Source organism: Guillardia theta, assembly GCF_000315625.1.
Source record: "Guillardia theta CCMP2712 unplaced genomic scaffold GUITHscaffold_67, whole genome shotgun sequence".
NCBI lineage: Eukaryota > Cryptophyceae > Pyrenomonadales > Geminigeraceae > Guillardia > Guillardia theta.
Window position 1 is genome coordinate 205,454 of NW_005434607.1, and position 16,902 is coordinate 222,355.

At 54.8% G+C, this 16,902-nt stretch overlaps 7 protein-coding genes across 7 annotated transcripts in view; 4 read left to right on the plus strand and 3 right to left on the minus strand.

Annotated features, from left to right (window-relative positions):
* GUITHDRAFT_113461 (hypothetical protein) overlaps window positions 1-857 on the minus strand; it is a gene marked incomplete at both ends in the record, with an annotated part of 4,418 nt that extends 3,561 nt beyond the window's left edge. Inside the window, 7 exons of the mRNA XM_005827355.1 lie at window positions 43-82; window positions 250-324; window positions 414-461; window positions 515-560; window positions 615-658; window positions 718-775; window positions 835-857. Of these exons, the coding sequence (XP_005827412.1) occupies window positions 43-82; window positions 250-324; window positions 414-461; window positions 515-560; window positions 615-658; window positions 718-775; window positions 835-857 (334 nt within the window). The remainder of the gene's footprint in view (window positions 1-42; window positions 83-249; window positions 325-413; window positions 462-514; window positions 561-614; window positions 659-717; window positions 776-834) is intronic.
* Window positions 858-1,954: 1,097 nt separating this feature from the next.
* GUITHDRAFT_142749 (hypothetical protein) lies at window positions 1,955-3,132 on the plus strand (the record flags this gene model as incomplete). The annotated part of the gene is made up of 6 exons (XM_005827356.1): window positions 1,955-2,009; window positions 2,093-2,142; window positions 2,224-2,271; window positions 2,367-2,447; window positions 2,682-2,808; window positions 2,936-3,132. 6 exons carry the CDS (start codon window positions 1,955-1,957, stop codon window positions 3,130-3,132), a joined length of 558 nt encoding a protein of 185 aa, XP_005827413.1.
* Window positions 3,133-4,869: 1,737 nt separating this feature from the next.
* On the plus strand, window positions 4,870-6,313 carry GUITHDRAFT_164665 (hypothetical protein). The gene is made up of 5 exons (XM_005827357.1): window positions 4,870-4,899; window positions 5,342-5,481; window positions 5,529-5,943; window positions 5,989-6,075; window positions 6,123-6,313. Exons 1-5 carry the CDS (start codon window positions 4,888-4,890, stop codon window positions 6,168-6,170), a joined length of 702 nt encoding a protein of 233 aa, XP_005827414.1. The 5' UTR covers window positions 4,870-4,887; the 3' UTR covers window positions 6,171-6,313.
* Window positions 6,314-8,066: 1,753 nt separating this feature from the next.
* Window positions 8,067-9,462, minus strand: GUITHDRAFT_154127 (hypothetical protein). The gene is made up of 6 exons (XM_005827358.1): window positions 9,320-9,462; window positions 9,212-9,268; window positions 8,822-8,890; window positions 8,719-8,774; window positions 8,518-8,587; window positions 8,067-8,397 (listed from the first exon to the last, which is right to left on the minus strand). The coding sequence occupies exons 3-6, from the start codon at window positions 8,884-8,886 to the stop codon at window positions 8,313-8,315; spliced, it is 276 nt and encodes a 91-aa protein (XP_005827415.1). The 5' UTR covers window positions 8,887-8,890; window positions 9,212-9,268; window positions 9,320-9,462; the 3' UTR covers window positions 8,067-8,312.
* A 596-nt stretch (window positions 9,463-10,058) lies between these two features.
* GUITHDRAFT_164667 (hypothetical protein) lies at window positions 10,059-11,224 on the plus strand (the record flags this gene model as incomplete). The annotated part of the gene is made up of 5 exons (XM_005827359.1): window positions 10,059-10,109; window positions 10,382-10,912; window positions 10,968-11,053; window positions 11,104-11,140; window positions 11,189-11,224. The coding sequence occupies 5 exons, from the start codon at window positions 10,059-10,061 to the stop codon at window positions 11,222-11,224; spliced, it is 741 nt and encodes a 246-aa protein (XP_005827416.1).
* A 234-nt stretch (window positions 11,225-11,458) lies between these two features.
* GUITHDRAFT_142753 (hypothetical protein) lies at window positions 11,459-12,006 on the minus strand (the record flags this gene model as incomplete). The annotated part of the gene is made up of 3 exons (XM_005827360.1): window positions 11,459-11,494; window positions 11,590-11,684; window positions 11,727-12,006. The coding sequence occupies 3 exons, from the start codon at window positions 12,004-12,006 to the stop codon at window positions 11,459-11,461; spliced, it is 411 nt and encodes a 136-aa protein (XP_005827417.1).
* A 1,277-nt stretch (window positions 12,007-13,283) lies between these two features.
* On the plus strand, window positions 13,284-16,268 carry GUITHDRAFT_51137 (hypothetical protein; the record flags this gene model as incomplete). The annotated part of the gene is made up of 2 exons (XM_005827361.1): window positions 13,284-13,406; window positions 16,188-16,268. Coding segments are annotated over 2 exons (204 nt in total), but the record flags the coding sequence as incomplete, so codon positions are not given.
* Window positions 16,269-16,902: the final 634 nt, after the last annotated feature.

Below are 16,902 nucleotides of genomic sequence, written 5' to 3' on the forward strand. Positions count from 1 at the left end.
TGGGATCAGCTGCTGCGTTAAGTTCGCAAGGGGTAAGCAAACCTTGCTTGAACAGCGCGAGGAACTTGGCGGACTCGTGGTCCTGCCAAGAGACAGTAAATGCTTCTGTCTCCTCCTCCTCCTCCTCCTCCTCCTCCAAGTCGCCAGCCCTGCTCCTCTCGCCCGTTCGCTGCCTCACCCGCCTCCCTTCCCCTCTTCTCACCCCCTCGCTCTCTCCTCTTGCACACCAACAGCCAGCACGCTCCTCACCTGAGTCTCTCGGTACTGCACCGGAGCTCCTCCTAGCGAGTCGTCCAGCTCGACTGTCTTGTAAGCTGCAATACCCTGAACGAGTTCCCCCAGTCAGCTCCGGTCGAGGCGAGGCAGACGGTCCAGGGGATCAGGGACGCCTCTCAGCCCCACGCGCATCTCACCATCTCGTCGACGGAAGACTCCTTCCCTAGCCAGAAGTGAAGGTCCCACTGCAGCACAGTTCCCCGTCAGCCGCACTGTCGCTGTCATGGCAGGGAGCTACCTCGTAGGACCCGCCCTTCGTCTCAATGGTCTTGAGACAGATGTAGCTGTTCGGAGGAGGAGAAGTTAAACTAAAGCCGCCGACGCGTGCAGGAGGTTACCTGTCTCCAGTGTAGAAGGTGCCGAACTTCTCCTTTGGCCATGGCTGGTAGCCGACAAGGCATGTTCAGCATGTTCCCTTCAGCATGCCTCGCAAGTTCGAACCTTGGGGACCTTGTTCTCGATCCTCCAGATCTCCAGTCCAGGAGCGGATCCTGCTCCACTGCAAGGCGCTCAGGATCAGGAGAGCAGAAGCAAAAGAGGGCACGGAAAGATCCTCACAGAAACTCCGGATGTTTGCTCATTGTTCAGCAATAAGCCTGGAAGGACACCATTTGGAGTCAGCCAGGCCATCGTAAGTACCCGAGTGAAAGCAGATGGTGAAGAATAACTTGTTGAAGATTCGGCAAGGGTTTTCTACTATAATACCATGCATGTTGGAGATTCGGCAAGGGTTTTCTACTATAATCCCATGCATATCTACTGAGAGGTCCTTATCATCCGCTACCCAAATCCCGAGATTGCAATTGTGCCAGCTTTGGTACGTCACCGATGGACTCCCTTCTCTCACTCAGTTCTCAGTGGTTATGACCTCAGAGTCAATATATTCCCGGCTGAGAGCTCGGAGCCACCCTCCTTCAAACAGGGGTCTGCTCGCTTGCACTTTGCTACATCTGTTCCTACTTGTACACCTGTCGGTGATCCTCCTCTTCCCCTCATCCTGCCTTTGCCTCGCATCACAGTCTCACTCTTGACTATCCTGCATAGATGTCTCTATCCTCTGTCCCGTATCCTCCCTTCCTCCTGCTCGTCCTGCTCGTCCTATGGATCTCCCTGGTCTTGCTCGGTAACATTTACTTCGCCATCCCGTCGCATCATCACTCAAGTCTGTACCCCCTTCACAAAGTACCCCATCCTTTTTCAGTACCCACCCTCGACATGATACAACATTTGTCTGCTCAGTGGAGGTACTAGGTCATCGGATTCATACCCTACCCCCTGTGATCCTCGGGCCCCGAAACTGATTACCATTTTTTTTAAAAGGACAAATCTGTGTCATTCATAGAGATTAAATATTCTTTTTAATTATATGTACAGGTCTTTGTACCAAGGAAATATATATATATTTCTATATACATCATAATACAAGTAAAAACATTTTAAAATCATATATATCGTCCAAATCATGCACAATGGTACAATCAGTCTAATAATATATAACTTTTAGCCCCGTACAAAATCATAAAAACATTGTTGGTTTTAGCTAGCTGCCCCCGGCATGCCAACTGACCGAGATACCTCGGGCCCGGACAGTAGCCCTCATCCCCACCCTCAGCCGACATATGCCGGCCGATCATGCCGGAATTAGTGCAATGTTGAAGGGAAACGAGGGAAGAAGAGGATGAACGACAGAGAGGATGAGGTTGCGAGGAGCGATGGTTGTGGGGGGATTCTAGGTAGTCAGGTAGGAGGAGACTTGAGGGAGAGGCAGAGAGGACGACATCTGTTTGCTCAAAGGCGCTACTGACTGACTTTGCAGATTTTAGACGAATCCTCTTGAAGGAGAAAGAGCTTTCCCTCAGAGCGAAGGTCTTGTCTGACATGCTACCTTCCATTGAGGTTACGTCCCCCCTGGTCTGATACTCTCATCTGATCCTGCTTGCTTGATAGGAAAATGCTCTCAAGCCTGGAGGGATGGTTCGGTGCATGGAGAAGAAGGTTATCCTTGCATGATGTCTTCCTGTCTGGGGCAGTGTTTCTTTGTCGACATGCTCTGTTCTACTCCTGCATGTTTCTGAAATTGGAGTGTGTAGGGCGATGAATACCTTTTGAGCCTCCTTTACCTCATAGCTGGCATACTTTGTTTGGTGGCGGCGTTCGGACACGGCGATCAGGTGGCTGCCTCTGTTTGACTCTCAGTTTTCTGACCTTTGATCGTCCTAACTTGATGAGGGCAGTTCTGTGCTCAACCTGTAAGTGCTTCTGACTATTTGCACAACATCGCGTAATTCCCTTGTGTGCTGCAGAGCCCGTCAATGCACCACCCTTCAGGAGGTCGCCGTCTGCTACAGCATGTAACATTCAACAGCGTCTTGCACGCCATCTCTCCTATCTCACTTTCTGTACAGCCAACTGTCTCTCTCCTCCAGAACTCTTCAAGCTCTGACACTACGGCTGCTCCTGCGGACACCAACAACGCTTTCATCGGTCCTAATGGACTGGTGGTTGCCTGGCTCAAGGTTGAAGGCTTCACTGGTGACATAAACTTTCCTTCTCTGTACTTGTGCATTCAATGCCATGTTTTGACAAAGCTTCCTTCTTCGGCAGCCTTGGGATTGCCTTTCTTGTATGTTCTCATATTCTCCAACCAACTCCAAAACAGTATTCCGGCAAGGTGATGGAAATGGCAAGAAAGTTATGAAGTGGAAGAAGCTGATGATATTTGCTCTTCTCAGCATCCTCTTGTACTTGGTTGCTGCATTTCAGGCTGTTTGGTTGATCATCGGCTGTGTGTGGTCCTTTGGCACGTCAATCCCAGCAGAATGTCAAAAGGTTTGTCTTCTCACCGACACGTTTTAAATTTTTCATCCATCGTGCTTCAATAGTAATTGTCCGTTTTTTGCTGAATGTCGGCTGGAAACCAGGGCTCCATGGGCGATAATTTTGCATTTCAAACCATGTGGTGAACTAGAACAAGATCGTGTAAGTAGATCCGATTGACTTTTTTTTTTTTCCAACCTCAGGTGGGTTTGTGCCTTCTGGCTGGGCTGCATGGTCGTGATATGTGGGATACTTGGAAGCATAGTGTGAGCATCAATTCCATCAATTTCCTCATAAATCTCTGCCATGACTGACTCCGTCTACCAGCTGCTGTTTCCTCGGCGCGGCCGCGTCTGCCAAGTTACAGTCGTCAGAAGCTGATTCTACAAGGTACGATTGACCGTTCCAGCCGTTGAAGTGCAGCGGTCTCTCCATCCCCAATCTTGACATCTCTTCCAACAGATACACTCAGATAGCTCCGGGGCAGTGATGTCAGTGCCACTGCGGCCCCGGAAGACGCGGCCTCCGAGGCAGGCTGCGGCCGGCGCGGCCAACCTCGGATGCTCAGTATCGGTTCAAACTGGCAGGACACTGGACATTTTTTCGACCCGTTCCCTCCGCAACCCTTGCTAAGTTGAGCTCTCCGAGCCCACTCCGAGCTCAACTGAGGTCTCACTGGCCAGCCATTGGCACTTTGGCAATTCAGTGGCAACCACGGCGCCTGTGATCCGATGTCGCCGGGCCTCCTCGGCCGCCGCGAGTGATCGGACTGAGCCTACTGTGACAGCCGGCGGCGGCTCAGTCTCTGAGGCTCCGGCCCGCCACCGACCGTACCGTACGGGCCAGCCTGGCGGCTAAACCGCCGGAACGCCGGCAAGTTGTTTGATAGAATCACGTTATACGAATGTACACCGCCGCCGGCGGCGCCGGGTCAACGGTTGTGTTATTTCGGTTTCCCAACTGACGGCCGCGTCAGCCTAAGTTTGCCGACACCGTACCGTACCGTACCGTAGTAACGGCGTGCAGCCGCCGCGTGCCGCGCCCCGGGCGCACTGCGTCATCCGCGGGGGCCATCGGACCGTGAGTTGAAAGTGAGTCTTCTTCAGTTAAAAATCAGTACGAGGACAATCAGGAGACTCGGTAGAGGAGGCTTGAACGGTGAGACGGTCCGCCAGCGGATCCAGAATCATTGGAGTCTTTTCAACTACTCTGTCAAGTTTACCGGCGGCCCGGCCCCCGGCGGCCCGGGCGGCAGGCCGCCGGGCCGGGGCCGCCGGGTGGGTGTCGAACTTTAATCACTGAGTGAAGGGCCGGGCCTGGGTACTGAAATGGTTGAGGCGGATCAAGTTGCTCTCGGGGGTGCTCACCACCTACCACCACCTACCACCACCTACCACCACCACCTACTACCACCTACTACCACCTACCCCTACCTACTTCCACACACAACCACCTACCACGACCATATTCACTCTCTGAGTACCCCACCCATTTCTTATGTACCCCCACCCCATTTGACAAGGACCATCAACCGGTTGTTATGACCGAGGAGAGGCTCATAACATACTATATCACATATCGTCAGTGCTCTTCACCCCCTCTGACACCCTATCACCCCCATGTTTTCCTCCGATTACCTACCCCACCGTTGTTATTATTAGTCAAAAGAGCATACAAGGAGGGGTATAAAATACCACCCTACCCTCTGGCAAAATCAGTCCCTGAGTACCCTACCCCCTACTGCCCCGCATCTGCCTCTTCAGAGGAGCAGCGCTCAGTGACCCTTCAGTCGCCATGTCCGCCGAGGTGAGTGGAACGTAGATGAACATGCAAGGACGAAGCGCCGATGGTGCAGCGAGATGCTTCAAAGCAGCAGCAGACATGGTTAGAGCTCCGTGTGACGAGAGCATAGTAGCTTCTGCTGGATTGAAGGAGGGAGGGGAAGCGAGACGAGGTTGGACAATGAGCTAGAAGGCAGTGGTTGAGGAGTTGTTATGTGAGAAAGGGCGGACGGGGTCAGAGGAATTAGGTCAGGATCAGAAGCATGTCGATGATGTTGATGAATCCTTAATGTTTTCCATTGCGATGGGAGATCTTTCTCCCCGTGATCTGCTGGTGTTGTCCTATCTGTCGAAGAGTCTCTTTCCTGCATCTCCATAGGGTTGGATTTCTATGGGCATAGCATACCATTGAAACATGCTACGTCGATGAGTTCATGTTGTCTGATGCATTTCTTGTCGGATTTCAGGAAGCGAAGGAGCCGAAACTTGAAGATCTCAAGGATCTCAACATGGACAACGTCTCTGCTCTCATCGTCAAGTGGGTCAGCCCAGTCGAGCAGGTTTCTCCTTTCAAGCTCGGCGACGTGCAGAAGACCATCGCACAGATGTAAGGCTTTCTTAACCGGATCATTTCTCCGCTGACGCGCTCGTTAGCCACCAGGAGACCGGAAACGCTGTTGCTCCCTTCTTCGTGGCTGGACAGATTGTTTTCCTCCTCCTCTTCCTTGCCTACTTTGTCATGGGAATCATCGCTCTCTGCCTTGACTTCCCTGCCATGGATGCTCCCTGTGCCAAGGACTCGTGGGTCTGGCTGTACGTTCTCCTCGTCGTTGTCATCCCGACCTCGGTTGGTTTTGTCATTGGAATGGTCCAGACTGTTATCCAGTGGATCTCTTCCAGCAGCCCTGTGAAGTTCGAGGTGCCTGACATCTACTTCTCTCTGCCTGCTCCCATCATCTACATCACCCTCGGAGTCCTCGGCATCGTCCTGTGGGCCAACATGTCCGAGCAGTGCGACACCTTCTACGCACAGAACCACGGCATGCTCCTCGTTATCTTCCACATCCAGGTCAGGCTTGCTCACTGCGTCGTCTCCTGTCTCACTGCCCTGCAGGTCATCATCATGTCCGTGGCTGCATTCCTCGGCCTCGTCACTGTGTGGGTACAGCTCATGGTTCTCATCCGAGGCTGGACCAACCAGGTGGGACCGAGCGGGAGGGCAGCGATGGCGACTGACGTTGTTTGGCAGAGTCTGATCCCCTTCTCCCCAAGGAGGGCGGAGACAAGAAGAACTAAACTCAATAGTGCTTGGATTCGCATGCGTTGCTGTGGCCCTTCCTCCGAAGTTCTCGTCGAGGAGGGGACGGGGGTCTCTCGTCCAACAGCCACTGTATCATTTGCCGTGCTGGTTTATTCAATTAAACACATGTCTGTTGAACAAACTCAGATTCGTTTGATCTCCTTCTCAGCCCTTCTCTCCTCCCTCCTCTCAGCTGCTCTCGGCCTCCTCCCACTAGTTCTTGATCCCCATCGCGCTCTTGAGCTTCGACCGGATCCGGCTGAGCAAGGTCAGATCTTCTCTTCCCTCTCCTCACATGGTCACCTGAAGACGTTGAGAACATGCTGCGAGCTGTGCTCCCGCGAGCCCTCTGTGCCCAGTCACATTTTGACCGAAGAGGACGACACTTACCTCTTGCCCAGTCAAGGGCGACCCTTCCTTGCTTGTCAGCAGCACCTGGGGGTCCGTAAGACGAGCGGGTCGAGGAGGAGAGCACAAGTCACTTGGATCAGCTCCTGCCGCCAGGAGGGCATCGACGACGAGCTCATGCCCCTTGAAGGCTGGAGAGAACAGTGAGAGGGAGGAGGGAGGGATGGCGAGTGAGTGAAGGAGGGAGGGAGGGAGGGAGGGAGGGAGGGAGGGAGGGAGGGAGGGAGGGAGGGTCAGAGAGAGGAAGTGCATGGGGAGAAGGAGGTGGTCTGGTGGGGCTGGGGGGGGGGTTTGGAAGAGAGAACGACTGGGGAGGAAGGAGGAGGGTATCATGAGCGAGAGGGCAGGAGAAGGAGTCGATGCAGTCACATGCTGTCATCAAGGCAGTGTTCCCGTCTGAGTCCCTGGCGTTGACTTTGGCTCCTCCTGAAATCAGAGCCCTGACGACCTGAAGCAAGGAGGGTGAGGAAAGCAGGGGAGGACGCGGAGGAGGACGAGCACGTGGAGATGTCCTTCGAGGGAAGCAGCAGTGAGAGTCGTCCAGCCGTCGGAGTCTTGGATATCAGGAGACGCTCCTCTGAGAAAATGTGAGGAAGGGTCGAGGAAGAGGGGAGGAGATGAAGGCGAAGAACAAGGAAAGGAAGGTTGAGGTCGAGGTGTGGGGTACGAGGATCGAGGGGGATGGAAGAGGAGGGGGACAGTTTGTCGCAGTAGCGGAACCTGTTGAGCAGCGCTTGGATCACACGAGGTTTGTTGCCTTTCGATGCCCATCTTAGCGCCTGCGCTGCTGTCAACCTCCATCCTTCGCTCTTTCTCCTCCTCTTCCTCCTCCATCCCCCGCTTCCTCCTCCATCCCCCGCTTCCTCCTCCTCTTCCTCCTCCTCCTCCTCCTTCCCCCGCTTCCTCCTCCTCTTCCTCCTCCTCCTCCTCCTCCTCCTCCTTCCCCCCTGCCTCCCTCACCGTCCACCCGTCCTTGTCCCTCAGGTCCGGATTGGCCCCGCTGTCCATCAGCAGCTTAACAGCTGAAACGTAACTGCAAAAACGATAAGCAAGACCAGCTCCCCTGCATGCAGAAGACGAAGAGAAGGAGGGAGGAAGAGAGGTAATCAACCGAACTCACCCCCCAAACGAGGCTCCCATCAGTGCCGTCCGCCCGCTCCTGTTCTTGGCGTTGACCGAAGCACCTGCGAGTCAACTTGTGAGGAGGGGCGAAGGAGGGAAGCAAGAAGTAGGATGACGCATGGAAGGGGTGAGAAGCGAGAGAACTGCTAAGTGAGAGTGCTGATCTGTCAGGAGATACAACAGTGTGGGAGGAGGGAGAGGTCGTTGAGGACGGGAAGGTAGAAGGCGAAGGGAAGGGGAGGAGGAGGCAGGGGGAGGAAGAGGACGGGCATGCGAAGAGGGATCGAGATCTGTCACACCTGCTCCTATCAACAAACGGAGGCATCCCACACGTCCTGATCCCGCAGCACCCATGACAGCATTCCACCCCGACGAGTCTTGAATGTCTGCATCCGCTCCCTTGCCCAGCAGCTCTGCCACCTGCACTCCCAGCTCAAGAGAGGGTTGAGCCGCAGATGGGAGGAGAGGGACAGAAGAACAAACGCAACATCGAGAGGCAAAGAGCAAGATTAAGAAGGTGGCGCCAGGGCTGGATGGAGGGTGTGGGCCAGCAGGAGGGGAGGACGAGAACGAGAGGAGGTGGAGGAGGAAGAGGAGGAAGAGCCAGGTCAGCTCGGCTCGCAGCGGGCCATCACCACAGCATCTTGTCCGGCCTCTGCAGCTGACATCAACGCCGTCCTCCCCAGCCTGTCTCTGCAGGAAAACAACGAGAAGCAGAGAGTCTCAGAGAAAAACGAGGCCTCCTCCTTCGCTCCTTCCACTCTCGCTCCCTCCGCCTCCTCCCTCCGCGTCCTCTCGCGCTCCCCTGCTCACCGATAGTTGACGGAAACTCCACCCTTCAAGATCTTTCGAAGTGTAGCCACGTCACCATACGAAGCAGCATCTGCGCCAAACCAACATGAGTACACTTGGATGGTGAGTAAGAGGGAGAGGGTGTGGGAGAGGTGGGAGAAGGAGAGAGGAGGATGGCAGAGAGGAAGTCGAGTTCTCGGGGAAGAGTAGGAGAACGAGCACCGATGAGCTTCTGCGTTGGCTTCAGGATCTGGGTTCTACGAGTCCTTGTGCTCATGCTGGTAGAGGAGGGTCAGTCGGAGACTCTCCTGCACTGCACTCGCACCTGCTCCATGCCAGCCAGATTGACAGCAGCCCAAACACAGCCAGAGCAGCGATCGATGCCACCATCGACCTTGATGGGCGAAATCAAGGAGAGGAGGGAGCAATGAGTCGATTGTAAAGATTGAGTGCAAATGAGGTCGGGGAGAACGGATAGAGATCGAGGGGGAGGAGAGGAGAGGAGAGGAGAGGAGAGGAGAGGAGAGGAGAGGCGAGGCGAGGCGAGGCGAGGCGAGGCGAGGCGAGGAGAGGAGAGGAGAGGAGAGGAGCGGAGAGGAGAGGAGCGGAGAGGAGAGGAGAGGAGAGGAGAGGAAAGAGTGTATGAGAGCAGATGGACAAGGAGGAGTGGAGGGTAGTGAGTGCGCTTGTTTGTGGACGGCAGGAGTAGCAGTACCGGTTATTGAAAGACCCCCGGAAAAAATTCTCGACCTGAGAGAATGTCTTTGTGTTCCTGGGCGACAACAGTTACCTCCTGCTCTACCATCCTGCCAGCTGGAAGCACCTGATGTGATAAAGCACGCCATCCACTCTGTGTCTCCACCTCATGTTTGACAAGGAGAGTAGGGAGTACGGGTCAGCACGACGAGCAGGGGCCTTCTCTTCCAGCGCTCCGCTTCTAGCTCCTCACTGCCTTGCCCCGTTGAGGTCAAGCCATCCCTTCAGCGCACCCACGTCTCCTGGCTCACACGCCTGTGAAGGACTAGAAGTCAGGCGCAACCCCAACCCTGCTGCTTTCTCCCCCTTCCTCCCCTTGCTCTCTCCTTCTCTTCTCTTCTCTTCTCTTCTCTTCTCTTCTCTTCTCTTCTCTTCTCTTCTCTTCTCTTCTCTTCTCTTCTCTTCCCTCCCTTAGCTTCCCTTCCCTCCCCTTCCCTTCCCTTCCCTTCCCTTCCTCATTGTTCGTAATGGCTTTTCTCCCACGCCATTGTGACTCAGCAACTGACATCATCCCCCTCTTCCTCATGAGAGCTCACCCGAGTCCGCCTCCTCTGATTTTAACTACAAATTCAAAAGTTATCATTCAAGAACTACCTTACTTAGCTAACTGAAAAGGGTAGAATGTTTAGATCTGAGGCGGGGTACAAGTAGGGTGCATGCCCCAATTTTTACTCCTGAGAAGTTATAAAAGCCTCTTTTGGGGTGGTAGGGTACTGACCCCACCGTACTAATGAAATCACTTTTTACCTATGAAGTACGGGTAATCTAAGGGTCTCACGAAACAAGGTAGGGTGAGAGTGTGTGGCATGGCGGAGGCGGCGGGTGTAGCTTCGTTGCGAAGCATGCTGGACCAGAAGGTGAGCGAAACATGTCGATCTTTCATGGGTGAAGCCTTGATATGATCAGTGAGAGAAGAGGAGCAGAGGAGCAGAGAGACACGAGAAGAGATCAAGGGGTGAGTGGGGTGAGGGCGGAATGAAGGAGAGGGCGAGGAAGGGGAGGGGAACCGAAGGGCTTGTATGGATGATGATGTGATCTTGCCATGTCGTGGAACCCACAATATGATCATGTTCCTTGAAGCTTTGTGTGCTTTGTTTTACACTCATGAAATGCTTTTCTTCTTTCAAAGGCACCCCACTACAACAGCAACCAACGGAGCTACTGTACAGACTATACTTTGAAACGATACCTGCATGCTCGAAAGTTTGATGTTGCTAAGGCGTTCAACATGCTTACGGCCACGCTGGCATGGAGGAAGGATTTTGATGTCGAATCGATTAGCATGCTGAAAGTTCGAGGCAATGGCGAAACAGGGAAGGTGGTGGTGAGGGGGGCAGATAGAGAAGGGAGGCCGATTTTGTTCTTGAGGCCGGGTCAAGAAAACTCCAAGGACGATCACGATGGCAACCTGAAGCACCTGGTGTACGAGCTTGAGCGAGCTGTGGCATGCATGGACGAGCTGCGTGGAGTGGGGAAAATGTTGGTGATACTGGACCTGCAGCATTACAGCATGTCGAATGCCCCCCCCATGAAGACAAGCAGAGCCACTCTGCATATCCTGCAGGATCACTATCCGGAGCGGCTGGCAAAGTTCTTGATAATCGATGCTCCGTGGCTGTTCCAAGGCTTCTTCAAGATCATCTCTCCCTTCATCGACAAGGTTTTGTTGGCTCAGTCCAGACCAGTAACACGGCACTGAAAGTCGCATGGTTCAGGAGACTGCTGCAAAGCTCGTCTTCGTGAATGGCAAGACAGCAGAAGCAAAGAGGGAGGTTCTCTCCAAGTTCGTCGAACTCAATCGGTCAGTTTGCGAGAGGAACTGCAAGACTCTCTCCTTGACAGTTTCCTCAGCCTCCCCAAGTCTATCTACGGAGACTTAGGCGATGAGGTGAGGAAGAGTGCAAAATCGCCTTTGTTGTCTCACTTTGTCATTCAGGAATTTTTTACAGCCGACGAGTACTTCAGGTTCTGACCCCCTTACAGATCCGATTTTACTGACATGATTCTCCGGCAGCGATGAAGGGGTAGAGAAATTTCGCAAGGAAATCATACGGCAGAGAGCTGCATTTCAGTAAAGATGCACTTGCTGTCCGTCGCAGTTCTGCCTCCTGTTCGTTTGCTTCGTTTGTTTTCCTTTGATGTAAATGCGTTTTTGACTTGTTGCCTAATAGTATACATTGAAACACCTTGATATACGAGTTGAACATCAAGTACATCTCAACAGATGCCAAAATTCTCGAGCCTGCAATGAAAGAAGATAATTCACTCCACACGTGCACTAACAGGTGTTTTTGCGGGTGAAGAAGGTCCCATGCCCTCGTCGCTTGACGGCCTCACGTCGCATGTTTGTACACCAACGATCTTGTCTTTGTAGACCCATCGCAGAAGATGGCGCAGAAAGTCGTACTGCTTCCATGGCCAATGCTTCAATCCTACACACTGTGTAAGAGCAGCAAGTTTAACGAAGAGCTTACCAGTGCTAGGGATGTCGATGTGCGGGAGGTTCACGTACAGAGCAGACCCGCACCATCTCCCTTGCTTGGTCTGTTGCTCCACACAGAGCTTGAATCGATGCCAATCGAGACGAACGATTTGAACCTTCTCCTTGGACAGCCCCGGAGCTTTTGTCATCCTTTCAATGAGGACTCCTGCTCCATATGCTGCTGGGTAGTAGTAGTACAAGGCCGCAAACCCAAACAGATCAAGGGTGCACTGTAACGGGATGTAGACCAGGAGGAATACAAGCCAGCCCATGAAAGCCAGCGGGAAGCAAGGATGCCAAGGCTCTTCGCATTGGTTGACAAAATGGCGTCTGAGAAGCTCTCTCTTCGGAAGAGTATGAAGCCTCGAGCGCCGGAAGATATAGTACGCAAGGCTGCAGGTTGTCCACATCAACGCTAGTCCGACCTGCGCCTTCGGGGTGAAGTGCAGGCTCAACATGCTCAGACCACTGCTGTTGACACGTCTGGTGTTCCCGTATCTGAATGGTCGAGGGTGGAGGTGCGCTGTGGTCCCTTTCTGACCGAGCCTTCCAGGGGACAAACTTGAGCTCCCTATGAAGCAACTATGCAGGAGGCTGCTAGCATGTCTGTCGCAGGGGACTGAAGACAGAGGTATCAGAGGGCTCCGTTGGCTGAGAGTTCGAGGCAGCCTGTCAGGCAGCTGGATCATTCTGGTGTGCTTCTACGTCGGCCATGATACCTCGTGTTGCACAGCAGGATCAGAATTCTCTTGCTCCTGCTTCCAGGTTTGATTGAGAGCTGTCGTCTCGAGCTGCAACTTCTCTGACCATCCCTGGCCTTCCTCCATGGCTTGCTGGTGATGTCGAACCACGGCTAGCTCCTTTATATCTGTCAGATCCCTGCTCCAATCGGGCCGGCGGGCCGGTCACCCGAGGCCGACCTCCGGCTGCTGGAACACTGAGAATTGACAGGTTTATCTCAACTCGGAAGTGCCGAACCGGAGTGAAGCGTGATATCGTGACTAGCAAGCTGCGGAATCGTGACTAGCTAGCTGAGGTATCGTGACTAGCTAGCTGCGGAATCGTGACTAGCTGACAGATTGAAAATGAAAGGGTGCAGTGTGAACGAAGTGGCGGAAGGCATCGAGACATTCGCAGCCTTTCGGGCTCGGGGATGACTGACGTTATTTACTACAGGACGCCGCCTCCAAATAAAAATAAGGTCAACCCTCTCCCCCGCCATCTCCGTCTTGACGCCATGTCGCCATGCCCGACTCTCTCCCCTGCCTGCTCCCCCTGCTCTGTCGACGAGGCCGTCGACGCCCTGTGCAGCCGCCCATGGCGCTCTCCGTGCGACGACCTCGACATGTCCTCCTTCCTCTCCTCCTACCTCCACGACACTCCCCTCGTCGCCGAGGAGGCTGCGGTTCAAGCCTACGCGTCAGCGTGCCACGCAGGCTGGGCAGGGGCGGCGGCGGCTGGCAGGCCTGAGGCCCCGAGCGAGCCGTCAGAGGCGTCGTCTGCGAGCGACAGCGACAGCCCGGCGAGCATCCCGGCGTCCCCGAAGGAGGCGGAGAAGTCAAGGACGCAGTACAACCAGAGCCAGTGGACGCAGGAGGAGCACAAGCGGTTTGTGGAGGCGCTGGCAAGGTACCAGCAGCTGGGGAGCCGACGGGACCCGGTCACGGGCAAGGTGTCGGTAGGGCTTGGAGCCGGAGTGGCGAAGCAGGTAGCGGCGCTTGTGGGAACGAGGACTCCTCTGCAAGTGAGGACGCATGCACAGAAGTACTTCATGAAGCTGAGCACGGGGAGCAAGCGAGGGGGGAGGATGCAGTAGGGTAGGGAGGGAGAGGGCGCTGATGTAAATAAAGGAAGTGACGCTTGCCCGAGAGAGTGCGCCGCACATCCCGCTGACGGAGCAGCGCCGAGAGGGACATTGGTACAGGCAGGTTGGCTGACGAGACCGCTGGGATGGAGGGGAGAGAGACTGGGGCTGAGCTGAGGGCGAGGGCATGACGAGGGGGGGAGAGGGGGAAGCTGCAGGCGCAGTGGCTGATCAGATCGGGTCGTGTTGACTAGGCAAGTCTCCGTGAAGTGTTGACTGTAAGCACATCCCTTCGTGGCTCGAGTCTCAGGCTTGGCCTCGAACAGTGGTCTCAATAATGTGAGGAAAGACCTGATCTTGTTATGTACTTTTGCATTTCCACACAGAGCAGCTGTCAATGATCTGCAGTTTGAACGCGCAGCAAAGCAGTGAAGCTCCTAGAGAGAAACATCTATGTGAAACGGAAATATCCGATTGGACGGAAATATCCGAATCGAAACATCTCTGTGGAAGCGAGGATTTGAATTTTCAAAACCAAGGATTTGAATTTTCACAGTAGAACAACGAAAAGTACAATTCTTGGGACGTCAGGAACGGAAACATCCGATTTGACTTTCGGAAAGGAATATCAAGGATTCGCAGCGTTTCAGAATAGCTTTACAACTGCCAATCGAAGCCTTTCGGGCTCGGGGATGACTGATGTTATTTACTACAGGACGCTGCCTCAATAAAAATAAGGGTGAACCTCTTCCCTGCCATCACCATCTTGACGCCATGCCCCCTGCCTGCTCCCCCTGCTCTGTCGACGAGGCCGTCGACGCCCTGTGCAGCCGCCCATGGCGCTCTCCGTGCGACGACCTCGACATGGCATCCTTCCTCTCCTCCTACCTCCACGACACTCCCCTCGTCGCCGAGGAGGCTGCGGTTCAAGCCGACGCGTCAGCGTGCCACGCAGGCTGGGCAGGGGCGGCGGCGGCTGGCAGGCCTGAGGCCCCGAGCGAGCCGTCAGAGGCGTCGTCTGCGAGCGACAGCGACAGCCCGGCGAGCATCCCGGCGTCCCCGAAGGAGGCGGAGAAGTCAAGGACGCAGTACAACCAGAGCCAGTGGACGCAGGAGGAGCACAAGCGGTTTGTGGAGGCGCTGGCAAGGTACCAGCAGCTGGGGAGCCGACGGGACCCGGTCACGGGCAAGGTGTCGGTAGGGCTTGGAGCCGGAGTGGCGAAGCAGGTAGCGGCGCTTGTGGGAACGAGGACTCCTCTGCAAGTGAGGACGCATGCACAGAAGTACTTCATGAAGCTGAGCACGGGGAGCAAGCGAGGGGGGAGGATGCAGTAGGGTAGGGAGGGAGAGGGCGCTGATGTAAATAAAGGAAGTGACGCTTGCCCGAGAGAGTGCGCCGCACATCCCACTGACGGAGCAGCGCCGGGAGGGACATTGGTACAGGCAGGTTGGCTGACGAGACCGCTGGGATGGAGGGGAGAGAGACTGGGGCTGAGCTGACGGCGAGGGCATGACGATGGGGGGAGGGGGGATGCTGCAGGCGCGGTGGCTGATCAGATCAGGTCGTGTAGACTGTGCTAGTTTCTGTCGTTGCTTGAGAGAGAGGGAGAGAGCAGTCAGAAGCGCAGGAAGACCAGATCAATGATAAAAATATGTATAGAAAGAATAGCACGGATTCTATATGGAGCCCTTTCTTTTACTTAAATTTGAGTAAACTTTCTTAGTTAAGTCACTAACGTTCACAATGCAGGAAGCACAATGAAGAGCATCGACGCCGCCCTACAGCAAGGATGATGGTGTTGTACATCCGATCACGTCTTAGGATCATTCTAGGAATAGTTGTGCATTACTTCTACACATCTTTCAATCATGATAACGATAGAAAACCTTTCACTATTTCCCTGACTTGCGATGCGGCCACTGAGCAGTGCGAATGGAAGGGCAGATGAAAAAGTCTTGGTACGTGACCTGCTGACTCAAGGACTGAAAGGTCCGACACTCCGAACGCATATCAAGGCTTCGCAGCGCTTCAGAATATCTTATAGCAACGTGATATTGTCATTGCAACTCACAACATTCGCAGCCTTTCGGGCTCGGGTATCACTGTTTCTTTACTACAGGACGCTGCCTCCATATAAAAACAAGGTCAACCCTCTCCCCCGCCATCACCGTCTTGACGCCATGTCGCCATGCCCGACTCTCTCCCTTTCCTGCTCCCCCTGCTCTGTCGACGAGGCCGTCGACGCCCTGTGCAGCCGCCCATGGCGCTCTCCATGCGACGACCTCGACATGGCATCCTTCCTCTCCTCCTACCTCCACGATACTCCCCTCGTCGCCAAGGAGGCTGCGGTCCAAGCCGACGCGTCAGCGTGCCACGCAGGCTGGGCGGCGGCAGCGGCTGGCAGGCCTGAGGCCCCGAGCGAGCCGTCAGAGGCGTCGTCTGCGAGCGACAGCGACAGCCCGGCGAGCATCCCGGCGTCCCCCAAGGAGGCGGAGAAGACAAGGACGCAGTACAACCAGAGCCAGTGGACGCAGGAGGAGCACAAGCGGTTTGTGGAGGCGCTGGCAAGGTACCAGCAGCTGGGGAGCCGACGGGACCCGGTCACGGGCAAGGTGTCGGTAGGGCTTGGAGCCGGAGTGGCGAAGCAGGTAGCGGCGCTTGTGGGAACGAGGACTCCTCTGCAAGTGAGGACGCATGCACAGAAGTACTTCATGAAGCTGAGCACGGGGAGCAAGCGAGGGGGGAGGATGCAGTAGGGTAGGGAGGGAGAGGGCGCTGATGTAAATAAAGGAAGTGACGCTTGCCCGAGAGAGTGCGCCGCACATCCCGCTGACGCAGCAGCGCCGGGAGGGACATTGGTACAGGCAGGTTGGCTGACGAGACCGCTGGGATGGAGGGGAGAGAGGCTGGGGCTGAGCTGAGGGCGAGGGCATGACGATGGGGAGAGGGAGGATGCTGCAGGCGCAGTGGCTGATCAGATCGGGTCGTGTTGACTAGGCTAGTCCAGGTGAAATCAAATCTTTGTTATTTTGGTGACATATTGTGTTGTCCAAGAGATGTTGTATCGATCAGCATCAAGTCAGTAGGGAAGGGATCATTGACGTCCTGTGGTATCGCATCCTTCTTGCTCGTTGGGACCCTGCATGGCCGAGCGCCGCTCTGCGGCGGCTGTGCATCCTTGTTCGCAAGTTTCTAATGACTAAAGAGACTTGCAGGCCCGCCTCGGACTGTTCTAGATAGAAGTCGATGAGTAATAATTTTCTGTGATGCTCAGGTCCAGAAAAGCCGTTGAGAAGTCCAGTGCTAGATCGAAAAAAAACACTCACAACACCCCTCATGGCCTTACAGCCTCAAACTCAGATA